Source organism: Rhinatrema bivittatum, chromosome 1, assembly GCF_901001135.1.
Source record: "Rhinatrema bivittatum chromosome 1, aRhiBiv1.1, whole genome shotgun sequence".
NCBI lineage: Eukaryota > Metazoa > Chordata > Amphibia > Gymnophiona > Rhinatrematidae > Rhinatrema > Rhinatrema bivittatum.
The window spans coordinates 238002285-238022126 of NC_042615.1; the positions used below are offsets into that span (position 1 = coordinate 238002285).

The 19842-nt window shown below is 44.7% G+C and overlaps 1 protein-coding gene across 9 annotated transcripts in view; it reads right to left on the minus strand.

The window, feature by feature from the left end:
* The window catches only part of ST3GAL5 (ST3 beta-galactoside alpha-2,3-sialyltransferase 5), a 297392-nt gene that overhangs the window by 62438 nt on the left and 215112 nt on the right, over nucleotides 1-19842 (minus strand). For 8 of the 9 annotated variants that reach the window (XM_029592756.1, XM_029592753.1, XM_029592758.1 and 5 more), the window contains one exon: nucleotides 16292-16397. In XM_029592756.1, the coding sequence (XP_029448616.1) occupies nucleotides 16292-16397 (106 nt within the window). Of the gene's footprint in view, nucleotides 1-16291; nucleotides 16400-19842 lie in introns of those variants that run through there. The other variant, XM_029592761.1, reaches the window with a different exon arrangement.

The following is a 19842-nucleotide window of genomic DNA, read 5'->3' on the forward strand; positions in this document are numbered from 1 at the left end:
AGACTCTCGGAAACTACGAAAGTCCAAATGGGAGTACTTTGTACTGGAAATGGTGCTCGTTGACCTGAAAGCAGAGGTACTGCCAGCAAGTACGGTGGATGGGGATATGGACATACACCTCCTTTAGGTCTAGCACATTCATCGAGTCATTGGGCTATAAAAGGAATAGGATGGACTTGAGGGAAGTCATCTTGAACTTCTCCTTGCAAATGAATCTATTGAGCATCCGTAGGTCCAGGATGGAGTGAAGGCCTCCTGATTTCTTGGGAATGAGGAAGTATGGGGAATAAAATCCCCGATTCAGTGATGAGACGGTAAGTCGGCAGATGCAGCCCTGATGAAGCAGTCTGCAGTCTTCCTCCTTGAGGGCATTCCCGTTGCATGCTCTGACCCCTATAGCTGTTTGAGTTGAGGGAGGATTGGTGTTTTGAAATTCAGGGTATAGCCTTCCTTGATCTGAAGTACCCAGCGGTTGATCGTAATTTTCTCCCAGGACTGATAAAAATGGGAGCGTCTTCCTCCCACTGTTAGCAGTGAAGATAGTTTGGGTATTCCTAAAACCCCTGCTGGGGTTTGGGGTTGGTTGGGTCCACGGGGCCATGTGGAAGGTGTGGGTTGTGTTGTCGACCACACCTTTGTGCTTGCTGTGGCTGCAGTCCCCTGGGTGGTTGATATGATTGTGGGCGAAAGGAGGGGTAAAGTCTGCCTGTAGGCGATTCAGCGTGTGGTCTCTGGGGGGGGGGGGGGGGGGCAGAATAATATGTTCTTCCAGATGATTGATACCTCAGAGAAGTAAGGGACTGTACCGTGATGTTCTGTTCTTTCAGCTGAGCCACTGTCTCCCCTAGCTTAATCTCCAAAGAGGTTATCTGGGAAACAGGGGAGGTCAGCGAACTTCTCATGGACTTCCTCCCTGATAGCGCTTACCCGCAGCCACGCCAAACGTCTGGCTGTGATAGTCCCCGTGGAGATTCTAGCTGATATATCAAATGCCTCAAATGGTGCGGAGCAAGTGGCATAGGACTTCCTCCATCGCATGCAGCTGGACCAGCAGGTTGCCATCCGGGTCAGGGCTCATCATCACAGGCTTCAGAGATTGGAGACATTCGTACAAGTATTGGGTGATATAAGATTGGTGCTGCTGAATCTTGGCATTTGGTATAACACAAAGGGTAATGTTCAAAAGTCTTCTCTAATAATATTCTTAGGACACAAACAAAAGAAGAACTTTGTACTTTATAATTTATAGTTTCAACATTTTTATTATACAATCACATGTATTACAACTATTTGATATTTGAAGATACTGATGTTCCTGAATTAGTCCCTCCTTTTGTCTAAAATTTCTGGAGGAGCACGTATGGTGAAAGAATCTTTATGAATACTTGAATTTTGGTGAAGAAATTTGATATTTGAAGAATTTGATATTTGAAGATATTGATGCTCTTGAGTTAGTCCCTTAGGAAGCCCTTATGACAAAAGGGTGAAACAAAGATCTTTGTTGGACTTGTTTTTCAGAATATCATAAGTAAATGAATTAAATAAAGAAGGATTCATTTCATGGACGACTTGTTTATGAATTTAGTGGAGTAACAGAAAATTTCTGTATAGAAAGTATAGGAATAAGAACAAGTCTGAAATGTGTACCTATTTGGTTTTATGTGAGATGAGTGATGAATGTATGGGGTGTGCGTGAGTTAGATAGATTTTAATTGTCTAGATAGATTGTATAATAAAAAATGTTGAAACTATAAATTATAAAATACAAAGTTCTTCTTTTGTGTGTGACCTAAGAATCTTGGCATTCAGCATTGCAGTCTGGAATGTATGCTTTCCAAAGCTGCCCAAATACTTGTTCTCTCTCTCTGGAGGGGTATTACAGTGCAGTCATGACTTCTTCGCCCTCTTCACGGCTGACTCCACCACGATGGAAGCGTGGGGGAGCTGGACTGTGCTATAATAGGGTAATGTGTGCATCTGGAACTTCAGATTTGTTTTATGGGTTGTCGCTGGCCCCGACAAGGGAGACTGCCACATTCTGGTCATTACCTCACCCAGGACCACATGTGAAGGTAACTCTGCAGGTGTCTTGAATATCTTGAATATACCCAGGTCTTCCGCCTGGGGGGTTTCTATATTGAGGTCATTTGCCACCTTCTCCACAAATTTGGAATAAGAGAGGTCTTCTGGAAGGGAGATAGGTCGAGGCTGTTCCTCCCGGGGAGGGGGTGGGGGGAGAGAATGTTCTCCCTGCACGTGATGTTCCAGCGACGACAGAAATTGTATCAGTATTTGCGACATTTGTGTCATCGCCTGGGAGGCCATGGTCCCCTGTGGTCTAGGGGAGGCCCTCTGGGGGATAATGCTGCCAACAGAATATCAGAGTCTGGGCCTCTGGGTTGAATGGGCATCTGTTCTACATGGGGGGCCCACTTGTGCCTTTTTTTCCCAAGAGCTCTTGAAGATGTGACCCTTCTTGTTTGTGCCTTGACACTGAAGACAGGTTGGAGAAGACCCTGAATGAATGAGAAGATCCAATCGATTGATGTCCATTGCACGTCTGAGAATATGAGTTCCAGATCTAGAACAGGGACCCAGTGCAAGGCTGGCAGTTGGGCTGTAGGTGACAAACCCTTATCAGACAGAGGTACATGGGACCCGATTGTCTGTGGGTCTCCCCTGCTTCGATGCGCTCTTTGCCAACACATAGTGCTTCAGGGATGGATCCCTGCGTTGGAGCATCGACCAATGCTCTCCAGTGCCTCGATCCTGCTTTGTGTTTCTTTTTTTTTATTTTTTTATTTTCTGTTTTCAAATTTTCACAAAATTACATCATGAAATTATTCATTAATGAAATACGGTACATATTCTGGAATACAACATATTGTATTACAACACACAGATCTATTAGAAAATCAAATTACCTTCCATATACATTCCTAAATATAAGAATTCGGGGCAAGTAAGAAAAATGAACGAAAGTAGACATAATTAATACATATAAATAGGAATTAGGTAGGCAAGCAAAGCACTTAAACTTAGTCAGTTACTCTGCAAGGTTTTCTACAGGGTGCCCTACCAGGAAATCCCTCAATTGGATAAGGTCAAAGAAAACATAGTTATTCCCTTTATAACTTATGCAGCACTTACACGGGAATTTTAATACAAAACGGGCACCTAAATTAAGTACCCTCTGTTTCATAACTAAGAATTCCTTCCTTCGTTGTTGAGTACATTTAACTATATCGGGGTAGATCCATAATTTTGCTCCGTAAAACAAAACTGTTCTGTTCCCAAAGAACCTCTTCATTATAAAGTTACGATCTGATAAAAAGGCAAATGATATTAACAATACTTTCCTCTCTTTGACCTCTGTCTCAATGGATAATTCCAGTATATCTGAAATATCCAGAGATGGTATATTTTCTTGTTCTTCCTGAGGAACTCTTTGAGGCATATAATATGCTCTAGTGCATACTGGAAATGCAGTTTCAGGAATTTTCAAAATTTCTTTCATATATGTTTTAAATAAATCTATTGGGGAAATTAATCTCACCACAGGGAAATTTATTACTCTCAAATTTAGCATTCTAAAACTATTTTCCAGTTTTTCCAATCTTTTTCCCATGGCACTTTCTGATTTCACCAAATTCTTTTGCACAGAGTCCATATTCTTAACATTTTCTTCCTGAAGCTTTATTTGTTCTTCCATAGTCCCAATCCTAGTAGCATTTCCTTGGGTTTTCAATTCTATATCAGACATCGAGTGGGCAATTGACTTTAAAGCAGTGTCTATTGCTTTAAGAGCATACCACACTTTCCCAAGAGTCACATCCTCTGGTTTTCCGACATTTATATCCAATTTGGGGATTTCTTTAGCTGACTCACCCCTTTCTTGCAGCAGTGCCGGTCTGATATTCTCCGAGGTTCCATCCGTAGTTCGGGGCCTCTCCTCTCCTCTGGCCCCTCTCTCCGATGTCTCACTCGCCGGTTCTCTCTGGGGGGTGTGCATACTTGCACCTTCCTCTCCCAGGTCCCCCGAAGTAGATTCCCAAAGCGCTAAATTCAAAACGCCCTGGGGCTCTTCAGGCACAGAATCGACTGTGCTCCTCGGACGCTCCGGCCTCACTGGCTCGCCTGGGCTTAGCGTCACATCTGGGGTCAGGGGTGAGTCTGCTCGTTCCGCAGGCTCTACACCAGCGACCAGCCCGCTTGGCGTCCCGCTTGCTCCCGCCAAGAAGCCTTCAATCCGCGGCTGAGAGGGGTCTATGCTCGGGGAACTTGTTACGATCCCCTGAACCTTCCCCTTACGTTTCGTATGGGGCATATTTTTTCCAAATTCAAATCAAGAGGAAAAACGCCGCGGAGCTCACTTCTTGGCGTCCTACCTGGCGGCCATCTTGCCCCACCCTGCTTTGTGTTTCTTATGTCTCAATGCATGCGCATTGGCGTGGCATCAGACGGGTGCATCGATGTCACCCAAGACTTGCCTGGGTCGTGGAAGCTGTGAATTTTCCGGCACTCCCTGCGTCGAGGTGGCGTGGGCACGCTTCTGCAGGGCCCTTAGGTCACCTGAGGGGGCCCTTTTTTTTTAACTTTAGTCTCAGGGTTTCCTGTCTGGGTCCCCGAGAGGGCTGAGTGGATCCTCGAGATGGCTCTGAAGTGTAGGATCCTGACACTGCCTCCTTCAGCTTCTCTATCTTCACTATCTGCTGCCTGCGTGCTCTTGGAGACATGCAACAATCCCTGCAGCTGGATGGGTCATGGTCTGGCCCCAGGCAAATGCAACAGCGTACATGGCCATCTGTTACAGACATCACCTTGCCACACTGACAAAACTTAAAGCCAAGTGACCTCGGCATTATCACTTTGCTGTTTTGCAGCAGAGTAATCAAGGTTGTAGCCAAAAAATGGCAAGAGTGTAGGAGCTCTGCATGCAGCCTGCAACGCAGAAGAACAAGACTGAGGCAAGCTGGGAGCCACATGGGAGAGGACACACACAGGCACACGGATCAGAGCTCTGTGTGCTCTGAGGAGCTCTGCCACCTAGAGGACCGGAGGATGTTCCCAGGCAGCATGGCTAATTCAGCCTGCTTATCTGTGGGGAAAAAAAGCAAGACAATGGATTGATTAAGATTGATTGTGAGGAACTTCGGGTATGTACACAAGACCACCTTATGACAAAATTTTGTATAAGGTGGATACAACACTAAAGCTTGAAGCTCATTGACCCTGTGCACTGAGGTGACTACCACCAAGAAGATGACCTTCCAGGACAGGTACTTCAGATCGCAAGATCCAAGAGGCTCAAATGGTGCCCTCATGAGATGGGCCAAGACCACACTGAGGTCCCAGGAGACCGCTGGGGGCAGCGTTTGAGGCTTAAGCTGCAATAAGCCTTGCATGAAACACCTTACAAGTGGATGGGTGGGAAAAGACACCATCCATCCCCTGATAAGAACATAAGAACATAAGCCCTAGTGGCACTGAAGTGAACCTTCACCGAAGTGGTCTTCAAGCCAGCCTCGGAAAGGTGTAATAGGTAGTCCAAATGCTTTGGTGTGGGACATGAAAACTAGTTCAAACCGTGCCCTTCACACCAAAATGATAACCTATTCCACTTGAGATGGTAAGATCTCCTCATGGAAGGTTTCCTGGACTCTAACAGAACCCGAGACATGCCGACTGAAAGGCCCAGGGTCTGCACAGTCACCCGGTCAACATCCAAGCTGTGAGGGACAAGGCTTGGAAGGGAATGGGCAGTGGAGTGCCTTCAGGGATCTGTACTGGGACCCTTACTTTTCAATATATTTATAAATGATCTGGAAAGAAATTCAACGAGTGAGGTAATCAAATTTGCAGATGATACAAAATTGTTCAGAGTAGTTAAATCACAAGCAGATTGTGATAAACTGCCGGAAGACCTTGTGAGGCTGGAAAATTGGGCATCTAAATGGCAGATGACATTTAATGTGGACAATTGCAAGGTGATGCATATAGGGAAAAATAACCCATGCTATAGTTACACAATGTTAGGTTCCATATTAGGTGCTACTACCCAAGAAAGAGATCTAGGCATCATTATGGATAACACATTGAAATCGTCGGTTCAGTGTGCTGCGGCAGTCAAAAAAGCAAACAGAATGTTGGGAATTATTAGAAAGGGAATGGTGAATAAACGGAAAATGTCATATTGCCTCTGTATCGCTCCATGGTGAGACCGCACCTTGAATATTGTGTACAATTCTGGTCGCCGCATCTTAAAAAAGATATAATTGCGATGGAGAAGGTACAGAGAAGGGCTACCAAAATGATAAAGGAAATGGAACAGCTCCCCTATGAGGAAAGACTAAAGAGGTTAGGACTTTTCAGCTTGGAGAAGAGACGGCTGAGGGGGGAAATGATAGAGGTGTTTAAAATCATAAGAGGTCTAGAACGGGTAGATGTGAATCGTTTTTTTTACTCTTTCCGATAATAGAAAGACTAGGGGGCACTCCATGAAGTTAGCATGTGGCACATTTAAAACTAATCGGCGAAAGTTCTTTTTCACTCAACGCACAATTAAACTCTGGAATTTGTTGCCAGAGGATGTGGTTAGTGCAGTTAGTATAGCTGTGTTTAAAAAAGGATTGGATAAGTTCTTGGAGGAGAAGTCCATTACCTGCTATTAAGTTGACTTAGCTAATAACCACCGCTATTACTAGCAACGGTAACATGGAATAGACTTAGTTTTTGGGTACTTGCCAGGTTCTTATGGCCTGGATTGGCCACTGTTGGAAACAGGATGCTGGGCTTGATGGACCCTTGGTCTGACCCAATATGGCATGTTCTTATGTTGGGGTGGGGCAGCCTGCCCTGGTCCAGTGTGATTAGATCTGGAGCAGTTCGGAGAGTGGGAGGCCAGTTCCCGCAGAAGCGGGAACCAAATCTGGTATGGCTAAAAAGGAGCAATCAGGATCATGGTGCCTCTGTCCTGTTGGAGTTTTTGAAGTGTCTGAAACCAATGGCAGGGCAGGATAAGTGTACAGGAGGCCAGTGCCCCAGTGCCGTGAAAAGGCATCTGACACAGATCCCCTGCCTGCTTGGACCATGGAGCAGAACCCATCCACTTTTCTGCTCTCCAGGGCAGCGAACAGATCTATGTCCGGGGGGCCCCCACAGGTGGAAGATGCGGTTCGTGGCCTCCTGATTCAGGGACCATTTGTGGGGTTGGAAGGTCTGACTCAACAAGTCTGCCAGAATGTTATCCATCCCTGGGAGGTACATGGCACTGAGAAAGATGCCTCTCTCGAAAGCCCAAGACCAAATGTGCACTGTCTCTTGGCAGACGAGGTACGATCCCATCCCTACTTGCTTGTTCAAATACCACATCGCCACTTGATTGTTGGTTTGAACCAGGACTGCTTTGATGGTCAAGTGCTCCTGAAATGTCCATAGGGCGTAACGGATCGCTTGCAGCTCCAGAAGTTTATCTGGAAATACTGCTCCTGCGCAGACCAATGGTTTGGGAATAGAGGCCTGCAATTGGGCTTCCCAACCTGTGTGAGATGCATCTGTGGTGAGGACGATCTGGGGCTGAGGTACCCAGAAAGGCATCCCCTTCTCCAGGTTGGATAGGGTCACACACCACACGAGGGATCGCCGAAGTGGAGTGTTAGACTAAGATGCAAGGCCCAAGATCCTGGGTGGCTTGATGCCACTGAGAGTGCAATGTCCACTGCACCCTGAGCATGTGTAGCCAAGCGAATGGTGTGACGTGAACCATCATTACATGCCCCAAAAGGCACAGAAACTGGTGTGCCGAAACATGAGGAAAGCAGGAAGTTACCCTTGCCAGGGAAGAGAGGGTTATCGCTTGGTCCCGGGATAGGAAGGCCTTCCTCTGGACCGAACTGAACTTGGTTCCGATGACGTCCAATTGCAATGATGGCTGGAGATAGGAATTCTGGTAGCTGATTAGAAATCCCAGGTCCTCTAGAACATGCATGGTGATATGTAGGGAATGCAATGCCTCCTGCCTGGAGTCGCTCTTGATGAGCCAATCGAAGTTGGGGGAAGACATGTACCCCTTGCCTTCTGAGGTAAGCCACCACCACCAAGCATTTTGTGAAGACATGGGGTGCCAATGCCAGGCCAAAAAGCAGTACCCAATACAGTGCTCCCCTTCTACCATGAATCGAAGATACCTCCAATCTGCAGGAGAAATGGGAATATGGCGTATGTGTCTGAGATCAAGGGAGCAGAGCCAGTTCCCAGCTCTGAGGAGAGGTATAAGAGTTCCCAACGAGACCATCTTAAATTTTTCTGACAAGAAAACTGTTTAATGTCCTCAGATCTAGAATGGGGCGAAAGCCTCCGGTTTTCTTGGGAATCAGGAAATACCTGGAGTAGAACCAGTCACCCTGCTGGCCTGGCGGTACAGGTTCGACCATTCGAGCCATTAAGAGGGCAGAGATCTCTACTCAAAGTATTTGCTGGTTCTCTGAACATCTCCACAGAGGACATTGAGGAGAATACGAAGGAGTTAGTTGGAAATGCAACCTTGTACCCCTGCAGAATGATGAAGAGGACCCATTGGTCTGAGGTGATTGAAATCCACTGGTCGGCGAAGAGTTGCAGGCAGCCCCCCACGGGGGGGGGGGCGTGTTCTGGGGTAGGGTTTGCTGGCTCAAACCCTTCGCCATCAGTCAAAACCCCATGGTGGGGTTCTGAGGTGAGGTAGGGGCCTGTCAAGAGGCACTTGGCTGGCACACCATTGGTCTAGCTGGTGTCCACTGGGGGCTTGCTCGGGATGCCGGTGGATAATACTTTGTGGCTGGTAGAAAAGGCGTTTTGTGTAGGCTGGGAGGCTTCTTGCCTGAGAGCTGGGTGTCTGAGTTGCTAGCTGACAACTGCAGAAGGGTTTTGTGATAATCCTTCAGCTGTGCTACCGCCTCTAATCTTGTCCCTGAAGAGGTTCTCCCCTTTACAGGGGAGGTCTGTCAGAACTTCGGGATGGAGGTCAGAAGCATGAAGCCAGGCCATGCGACTAGCCCCAATTCCGGCCACCGCAACCCTCATTGCAGTTTCAAACATGTCAAACGCGGAGGGGACTCCGTGTTTGTCACACTCCAGGCCCTGTTGAACTACCTTCTGGAAATCATTCTGAAACTGTTGTGGAAGGTGTTCCACCAAATCTTGGACCTGTTTTCAGAGGTTTCTGGAGTATTGGCCCATATAAAGTTGATAGCAGGCAATCCTGGCTGCCAACATTGAGGCCTGGAATACCAGCCTTCCAAGAGCATCCAGAGCCCTGTGCTCACAACCCAGGGGAGCCAAAGCATGAGTCTGGAGCCTCTTTGCTTTCTTCAAGGTCGATTCCACCACTAATCGACTAGTGTAGGAGTTGCCGGTATTCAAAACTTGTGGTGGACTGGATGAGATAGACAGCGGTCTCCGGTTCACTGGTGGGATGGAGATGGGATGTTCCCAGAGCTGGACAACAAGCTCCTTAAAAATGTCATGTACTGGCACAGCCACCACTTCTTTAGCAGCATCAATAAATTGTAGGATCTCTAACATTTTTTGCCTAGAATCCTGCTCTGTTAAAAGCTGTAAAGGCACTGACTCCACCATGGCCTTTACAAATCCAGCAAAATTCAGATCCTCCGGTGGGGACTTATGCTTCTCCTCTGGTGGAGAGAGTTCAGAAAGCAAGTCCTCAGATTCATCTGTGGAGGAAACGGATGTCTTTGCCTCCCAGGGATCGTAGGGGGCATCCTCCTCACTTTGGAAGCCCGGAGACACTTGAGGTGGAGCCCCCACCGGGGTCTTAAGCCAAGACCCTAAAGGCCTCGGGAACATCGGTGGGACCAAAGTAGGCACTGAAGGCATCGGTAGAATCTGGGGGCGCATCAGCACAGAGAGTCCCATAGGCGTTGGGAGCGCCAGGAGAATCAATGATTCTGAGGGCACCAGTCCCGAAGGTTCCGGGAGGGCTAGCAATGGTCAGGGCGTTTTGCGCTGCCTGGGCGCAGTTGACCTCGATGGACCTTCCTCGTCTGAGGAATCACTCACCAGAATTGGAACCGGTGAAGGCAGCAGTTTTAATGCACCCTTTGATAGAGAAGGGACTTGAGGTATCGGGACTGGCTGCATCTGTAAGACACTCAGCAGATCTAGCTGCTACAGAGATGCAAGCACCAATGGAATCGGCTCATGCGGCAGTGGTGGTCCCGATGGAACCGGAGGCTCGATGCCCTGCAGGGCCTGGCCTACCACCAGCCGCACATGCCTCTCCAACTCCTCCTCAAAGGTTGCCGAAGAGAGGATGGCTTGACGAGGAGGCGGCAGCAGAATCTGATCGCCCCCGGAACCGTGGGGGTGGGGGAAGGGACCAAACCCTTCATCAGTATCGGTGGGGATCGCCATGGTTCCTCAGGTTGTCCAGAGGGTACAACATCCTCTGCATGGGACCACTTTGGGTTGTTCATGCCTTCCCCATGGACAGACGTCTTCGAGAAAGAAGACCGGTGCCAGTGCTTCCTAGACTTTTCCTGGTGCTCTCGCCAGTCCTTCCCCGGAGCCAAAGGATATGGAGAGGAACTGGATTTGGAACGCGAGGATATGGACCTCGCTCGGTCCCCCATGCCTACTTCTGGACCTGGATTCTGTAGCAGCAGGGGACACTGAGGGGGTTGTAGCCAAGGCTCCCTTACCCTGCGGAGTCAAAGTTCTGGACACCAATGTCCATGGTTCCAATTTCTTAGTGCCGAACAGCTTCTCCATTTTGTCCAGTCGTGCCCGATGACCCTTGGGCACAAAGATCACAGCCACGGACATCATGCCATGCCCTCAGGCACAGGTCACAGACCTCGTGAGGGTCTGTGATGGGCATGGTCTGGAGGCACTGGGGAAAATAGCGGAAGCCGGATGACGCCGTGAAACAAAATTGCGGTGTGCGGTTGATACTCTGTGGCCACCGGGAGGAGACACAGTCTGTAATAGACTGCAAATTACCAAGGAAACTTACCAATACAGAGAGAAAAAAACCTGAAAACATGCATAGGGACCAGATGGGACTTGGGGAAAAAAGAAAAAGTTGTTTTCCACAGCAAAGAAAAAGGCACGAGCTCCAAAGCCACGAGGCTTCAGCTTCGTGGAAAAAGACTGAAGAGGGACCCTGCGTGGACGCATGGATAGTGGCATACTGGGCATGCTCAGTGTGTCAAAGTTTCTAGAAACTTTGACAAAAATATTCCATGCTGGGTTCCATCTGATGTCACCCATGTGTGAGGACTACCATCCTGCTTGTCCTTAGAGAAAAAACATGCTCATCTAGCTCCTTATATTGCAAGTTTTTTATTGGCTTCCAATTATTTGGAGAATATGATTTAAGGTTTAGTGTCTAACCTTCAAAGCCTTGCACAGAAGAACCTCCCACCCTCTCTATCTTTCAAACCTACTTATCCATTATGATCCTACTCATGTACTGCATTTCTCACAAAAAGAATTAAGATTGCTTTCTCCAAAGGAGATCAAACAAAGGGACTCATGAGATGAGTCTCTTATCTTTCTCACTTTCTATAGAATGCTCTACCTTGAGAAAGAATATTCCAAAATTAGAAAACATTAAGGTAGGGTTAGTCACCCAAGTTTTTGAAATCAATGACAACTCATTTCTGTTTTGGCAGTTTTTATTCTACTTTTATTTCATTATGACATTTATATGCTTTTAATGTATTTTGTTTTAATGCAATTGCTTTTTTAATATTTTCTGTATTTTTGTTTGTTACTTCTAATTTAATGTTATACATCATCCTGATTTACTAATTAGAAAGGAGACTCTGTGGAGGCTCAGTCATATCTGAAGTTTTATACCACTGAAAGAGGGGTCATTATGAACTCGGGGTGAGGTCTATGGGGTGAGTTAGCATTTGGGGGGCAGGTTCATACATATGAACAGCACAGTTACCATCAGTGAAGATTTAATGTGATTTGGAGTGATGAAAGGTGAAAGAAGAGTACATTTGTTCCATGTCCTCTCTACCTAGCTTGATTGCAGCTGAGCACACTGTATTGCATCAGCCCCAGAGTAAGTAAGCATGCCATAGCCTAGCCATGCATCTCTTTCATTGGGCCAAGGAGGGGAGCTGCTTACTCTGTGGTAGAACTGGACATGGGAAAGCCACTGTGGAGAAACCGTATTTAAATCTTATGCCTGATTGTCTGCTTAGTCTTAACTTTCTTTTCTTTTAACCATTGTCTTGCTTTATGAAATGCCCCAAGTCTCATCATACTGTAAGCTCTACAGAGCAGGGACTATCTTTTTGTATGTTTGTACAGCACGGAATATGTTGTTTAGCGCTGTAGAAATGTTAAGTAGTAGTAGTAATGCTTAAAACTGGGTTTTACCCATGTAAATGCATTTTACATGTCTAAATAGGCTTTTGAAAATTGCTACAATATATGCCATTGAATTAATGGGTTTTACGTGTGTATGTGCTACAACAGTATGTTACATTTACATGTGTAACTCCTTTGAAAATTTCCTAAGTGTTCTGAAAAGTTTAGAGCTCTTCCCATTGTGGTGTGTGGCCTGTGTGTCTGGATGAAGTGTGGAGTGTGTCTTTTTGTCTGGTGTACTTTGGTCTAAGTGTGTACTGTATGGCCATGTGTGTGACGTGGTCTATGTCTATGCCTTTGTGTCTGATCATGATGTGTGCCTATCTTTTTCTATCTAGGTGTTGTATGTGCCCATATATGTATGTCATATATATACACATACAGTAACCCAATTACATGAATGTGGGGAGCCATAGGCTCAAAACGTTTGCTCACCCCTGTGTTAGAGTGATAATTGGGTGACAGCCTCTGTCACCTTCTGATCACTCTGCTAACCCTCACACTCCACCTCACCTCCTTTCCTTCTCATTTACACCACTATTATAAAGTAATCTGTGATTCACTTGTATGTATGATCATCATTATCTTGGAGCCAATTTAATAAAATTCGAATTAAAATTGAAATGATTTTAGCATAGATTTTATTTAACACACACATTAAACTTGTGATCCCCAGAGGATACAGGAAGCTAATTAGTGACATGCAGATAGACCAGGAATAAAAAAAAAACTAAACTGAAAGATGCACTTTTTTTTTTTTTTTTTTTTTAAACGCCTGGTCTATTTGCATGCCAATCCACACAAAAAAAAACAAAACAAACCAAGTTTGCCACCTCCTGATTGGTCCTATGGCCACTAATGCCTCCAAGTGGATGTAGTGTGACCTGGTCAAGTCAGCAAGTCCTCCCTCCCTCCCTTCCCAAGAATGCAGAAATCTCTCCCTCTCACCTTACAAAAAGTAAAGAGGGTCCAGGGTCAGTCCTTCCCCCTCTCCCCCCCACCCAGGAACCCCATAAATTACAATATAATTGTATGCACTCATTCATTGTCTGCTGATTGGTACCTCCACTGTCAGCAAAAGGACCAACCCCTTTTCAGAAGGCTGTCTTTTCAGAATTCTGAAAGGGGATTGGTCCTTTCACTGACATGTGACAGAGGGATCAATCAGCTGCCAGAAAGGGAGCAGCCCAGCTGGAAGTTAAGGTCTTTTCCAGTTGGGGTTCTTGGGTAAGGGGGTTCCAGAGGTGGGGAGTTATTTCTCTTAAAATGAGGATGGGGGGGCAGGAGGGAGAGGGAATAGGGACTGGACCCCGGACGAATAAGATGAGAGGGAGGATGATGATGGAAATGGAAATCATGTTTTATGTTTGGCCACTCTACCATCTGCTGAGATTTCCTACATGTTCTTCTCTTTACCATGAGGTTTAATTCCTGCCTCTGACCATGAGTTAAGTTTCCCATAGAAAGAGTCGTGCTAGGCAGCCTCCCCCTTAGCATTGCAGGATAATACCTAATAAGGCTTATTACTTTGCAATTAGCATGAGTTGCACTAACATTACCAAGAGTTTTTCTGGCGTTAAAACCCCATTGGGGTTAGGTTAGCACTGAAAAACCTATGCTACAACGGGTAAAGTCAGCATGACTTACATTGGCCTCCTTGTGCTCTGACCTGCTCATTTTGTTGTGACATGATAAATGGAGCATTTGTCAACCTATATTTTCCATACATTTAATGAAACAAAATGGGAGTTTTTAGCTATTTATGTATGTAAACAAAATTAATTTAAAAAAAAATCCTAAATTTCTACTAATCTTCTCTATTTGGATATATTTGATATTCCATATGAAATGAGGTACTGTCAAAACAAAAACAGACAGACCTCAGGATAAAAATAAAAAGTCTGTCCATTTTCTCTATCTACATAAATACCAGAGTCCTTTTCTCACCTTCAGCTTTACCTTTATCCTTGCTTCTCCACTGCTAGGGATCCCCTTTGTTTATCCTAAAGTTAATGAGCATGCTTGGAAAAGATTATAGAGGGCAGTGATAGGAACAAAACTGATAGGTCAAGGGTTGTGGGAGAGGGAGCTGGTGTTGGTTAAATATGGGATTTCTATGCTTATTCACCCAAAGTGGTACAAAACTGAAGAGGAAAACAAATGGGCAGACTGGATGGGCCAATTGGTCTTTATCTGCCATCATTTGCTATTCTACAATATAATCCTAGGCCTTCTTGATTTCCAACGTTTTTGCCTCCGTTACATCATTGTAGCATGCATCCAACACCCCTTCAGTGAATACATATTTTACATTATCCCTACCTATTACCCCTTCCAGTCTCATACATGTCCCGCTTGCTCTGGAAAGCCCTTTCCTCCTTTATGTTGCTTATATATCTGAGGTAGTTAAAGATTTATCAGCTCTTAAATCTTCAGCCTTTTTCTCTTGCACTCACCCACTTCTCCAAAAAGCTAACACAACCAACTTTTCCCTCGAAAGCTGTGGCCACAGGACAGACAGCTTCCTACACTTCATACCGTGTCACCTTTTGACAGAATAATTGCTGACAGATGTGCAAATTTCCATTTATAAAGCAAATGGATTGAAAAGAAGTGGGGGGGGGGAGGGGAACCCCATGGAGCATCCTAGTTTTGTTGTAATATGTTTTATGTTTGACAGGGTTGAACTGCAACTGGAAGGAAAGAATTAAACTAATGCCAACATTTTCCCCCAGGTTTATTTAAGAGAAAGCAAACTAGAAACCGAACATCCCCTCACACCCATACCTTCCACCCCCACCTTCTACCTTAGCATAGTGTTTACCAACTAATGTACCATCAGACCTGATCAGGTGTGCCACAGAAGGGTCCCAGACCAGCACCTGGGCTCTGCTCTTAGCACTTCACAGCAATAAGAGACATCAGCAATGACCCTTAAACACTTAGGAGCTCCTTCCTGAGCACATTTGTAGTCATGCATGTTCTTCCTTCCTTGTAGGTACAGCATGAGTGCCGGAATGCAGGAATTAACAGGGCAGCATGAAAGAGTACAGATAACCAGGCCTCACTTTCTGCAACACATAGCACCTCCTCCGCTTCACCCCTCCTGAGCATCCTTGAGTTTGATAGCCTCTGTTTTATTCCCCGACTGAGTGAGATAGGGAAAGCATGCACTAAGCCCTGGATATGACTCAGTGTTGGGAGCAGTGGCAGTAGAGGAGCTCTGCCAGCCACATGTGGCAGCAACTGAGCCAGCTGCCTGCCATATATATACTGTTTACTGTGAATGGACCTCCTCATTCCATATATCTACACACACATGGACTATATATATATGAAGTCCAAGAATGAGGAGATCCATTCACAGTAAACAACTGAAGGGATGGGATATAAAACAACAAGTCCATGTATTGTGAGGAGCAGAGGGTAGGAAGGTGCAGAGACCAACAGAGGGAGCAAGAGCATCTGTAGAATGAGGAGCTGGGGCAGGGGGGAAGACAATGTGCCAATGTCAAAAAGCTAGCTGAGAGTAGACAGCAGCAGCACAAGAAATGAAGTCGCCCCAAGAGTGGGATGACTTCATCTGTTTACACAATGAGATCAAGTTGTAGCTGAAACCCAAAGAAGTGTTACTGAAAAACAGACTAAAGCAGAAAATAACCCATAAATGCAACCTGGACTTCATTCTCTAATGCAAAAGCATCCATGCAGTTAGAGGGAGGGGGGAATTGACAGGCATTGACTCAAGGAAAAAATCTTGCAGCATATGAGTCCTTTCTATGTCCACACTGCTTTGCAGAGGATGGTGTGCCACAACATTTCTGTTTAATGTAGGGGTACCTTGGGCTTGAAAAGGTTGGAATAACCATCTTAGCAAACAAACAAAATAAAAGGAAAAGAGACAAACCTTTGCTCGTTCCTGGTCCACAGGTTCTTTTTCGCATCTGTCAGGGCTAAAGCTTAGTTTGAAGATAAAAAAGACACACAAAGCCAGCAGAAGCAGAGCAGCACGCCTAGAACAAAGAAGAGTTGTAAGTCAATAAATCTGCAATAAGTAACCTTATCAGAATGCATAACTTTAGTCCCAAGCTAGGAATAGAAAATTCCACAATAGGATTCGCCATCTGGGGCGGGGAGACTACAACTATCAAATAGTTGTAAAAGACATTTACTCGTTGTCTATCCATAGAGTCACAAGAAAGTAAATGCAGTTCACTCTTTAGCTGTATATAATGTAATGTTTTCCATGTATTAGGGTCTCACCCTTCATGATGGTCTGATGAAAACCAAGAAGGCAGCACTACAAGGTTCAAAATTAAAGTGGTTTGAATGACTAACACCAATAAACATTGAATTGGGAAGAAATAAACTTAATTTGAAGTAAAAAAGTTGTATTTTCACAACTGAGCACGCTTTAATTGCTAACAGAATACCTAAAACCTTTTCTTCCCCAAAACTTCTGTGTTAACCAGATATATTGGGCAGCTATTCTGCTAAAAATGTATTTATTGAAGAGCACTTACTCTTCTGATCCTAAAACTTGACCTTCAAGTAGACTACAGCAAAAAATGAAAACAGGACTGAAAAACAAAAACACTAAAAGTATAAGACAAATAATATTTAACAATAATAAGCAGCACCCATAATCAGTCACATAGAAGTATCCAGCAGGGACATTAATCATTGAAAGCTCGCATGGATCTCATAAAGCTGACAAATCCCTAAACAGTGACGTGAATAAATGAATATGTCAGGGTTCATATCTCTCAGCTGTACTGGCACAGACATGTCCATCCAGGAGGTGGTACCAGCTGCTCCTCCCAATCCAGTTCAATGAGACATTACTGTAGAGCAGATCTGCTTTCACACCATGGAGCCAAAGTTTGTGAGCACAATCTAATCAAGGTAAAACGGTTCTGATGCCATCTGTCCATCATCAGAAGGTGGTGGTGTCCTCTACCAATTAAACAAGTAAACCAGCTGAGAAAACTTCTAAATCTTGGATGCATCTGATACTTATACAGTCAATGTGACGATAGGAAAGTTAGGATATCTGTGCATCCGTTTACCCAGTTAACCACGAGAAATAAGAGCGTATTCCTTCTCCCCTTTGAAATCTTCCATACAAATTGACAACCCATTGGCAGCCAGCAAGACATTTTACTATCCCCACCCGCAATCAGCTGCACATGCCTTCTGAAGTACTGAACCGTTAAGTTCTTTATGAAGAGTTTTGTATCAAAGGCAATATTATAAATACAAATTATTCTGCATCTTGTTAAACAGAGCAAGAAGAAGTAAAATGCACATCTGTAATCATCCTAATCTTCATGGAACTTTAGATTCCTTATCGGCACAAGGGCAATCGCAGAAGGCGTAATATCCAACCAAAGGATAAGCAACAGAATGTGTGGAAGGATTAAAATCATTAATGTCCATACAATTCATAAAGCATTCATAACCGCTTTATTTAAGAAGACTGAAAAGGTGTCAGCAAAAAGCCCAAACGTTTGACAAGGGTAAGTCGTCACTTGATGTGGGCTGCGTTTCACAGGAGCTGCATCAGAAGGGAACCCAAACTTAGGAAATGCTCTAGACGCTTAACGATTAAGTAAGCATTATTTCAAATCTTTCAAACTGGGAACACACTATTAATGTGGAAATAAACTTGCTTCAAGCAACTGATGAACCATTCTATCATTCAAACCGGGCATGTACTGCTGAGTTGACACAGGCAGAAAAAGTTGCTTGAAACAAGTTTGTTTCCACATTAATAGTGTGCTCCCGGTTTGAATGATTTGAAATAATGCTTACTTAATATCTTTTAGCATCTAAAGCATTTCCTAAGTTTGGGTTCCCTCCTGATGCAGCTCCTATGAAACAGTCCGTGTCAAGTGACCACCTACCCTTGTCAAACTTTTGGGCTTTATGCTGACACATCTTTTCAATCTTCTTAAATAAAGCGATTATGAATGCTTTATGAATTTTTATTTATTTATTTATTTTTATTTTTTTTTCTATGCCGACATTCCTGTACAAAAATACAAATCATATCGGTTAACAAAGAACTTCAATTTCGCTCAAGGGCGGTACAAGGAACAATGTTGCCGGTTAAACAGTTGAAAACATGTCAGAAACTCGTCTAATCCTAACCTGAAAACTCATGAAACTCATCTCAACAAGAAAAAATTAAATACAACAAATAGATCATATCAGGAAACGGAAGAAACCGGAGGGATGGTCGAAGGGGCAAAGAATAGAAGTGAGGAGTGGAATTGGGTTGACTGGTTGGAAAGTTCGTTTGGGGGGAGTTAAGTTAAAGGAAAACGGCGATTAGGTGTCCTGAAAGGCTTGGCTAAAAAGCCATGTTTTTAGTCTCTTTTTGAAGACAGAAAGGCAAGATTCTCGTCTGAGGTCGGAGGGTAATGCATTCCATTGGTGTGGACCAGCAGTCGAAATGGCCAGTTTTCTGATTGAGGTTTTGGCTTGGGGAGCGTACAAGGTGTCTTGGCAGGCACTCCTGATTGGTCTGGAACAGGTATGTGGTTTTAGCTGGGTGGAAGTGTTGAGGGTGGTGAGGTTGTGGATGGCTTTGTGGATAATCGTGAGTACCTTGAATAGGACCCTGAATTTGATGGGGAGCCAGTGTAGGTTCTGAAGAGTAGGGGAGATGTGTTTCCTTTTTTTGATATTTAATTTTATGGACATTAATGATTTAATGCTTCCCCATATTCGGTTGCTTTAGATTCCTTGACATTCCACAAGTTCTAGAAGCCATATAGGTCCTGTAGAAAACAGGAATCTTTGTAGGCTGTGATACCTTTCACTGGATCAACAAAAACAAAAGATGTAGTACATGAGCTTTCCAGACTACCCAGGTTCCTTTTTTTTGTTGGTTCACTGAGAAGGTATTGCAATCTTCAAAAGATTCCATTCAACAAAAGCAAAATTTTAAAGTGGGCGCTAGCAAGGAGCCCTGCTGGAACAGCCTAAGCTTTCCAGCAAATGACAGTTCTGCTGTTTCCCGCCAGCAGATCTGCAGAATATGTTAAGAGCCATTTAAGATGTATACACAGAGAGCAACACTAGTATCCTAGATATGTTATGGGTTGAGTCTTTTGGACAATATTGTATTTTTAGCTGGAACTGGCAAGTAGGTAAAACTCCATTGAGCAAAAAGCCAGGTCACTAAGATCTGCCTGCCTGTGCATGAGAGAAGAATGAGCATTAGTTAGGATTATAAGATTCATGTGTAACCCGGGCACCTTTTCAGGTTACTATTAAGTAGAGATGTGTATCGTGTGATCGATCGTCTTAACGATTGATTTCGGCTGGGGGGAGGGAATCGGATCGTCGCGGTTTTGCTTTCTAAAATATCGTGTAAATCGGGGGAGGGCGGGAAAACCGGCACACTAAAACATCCCTAAAACCCACCCCGACCCTTTAAAATAAATCCCC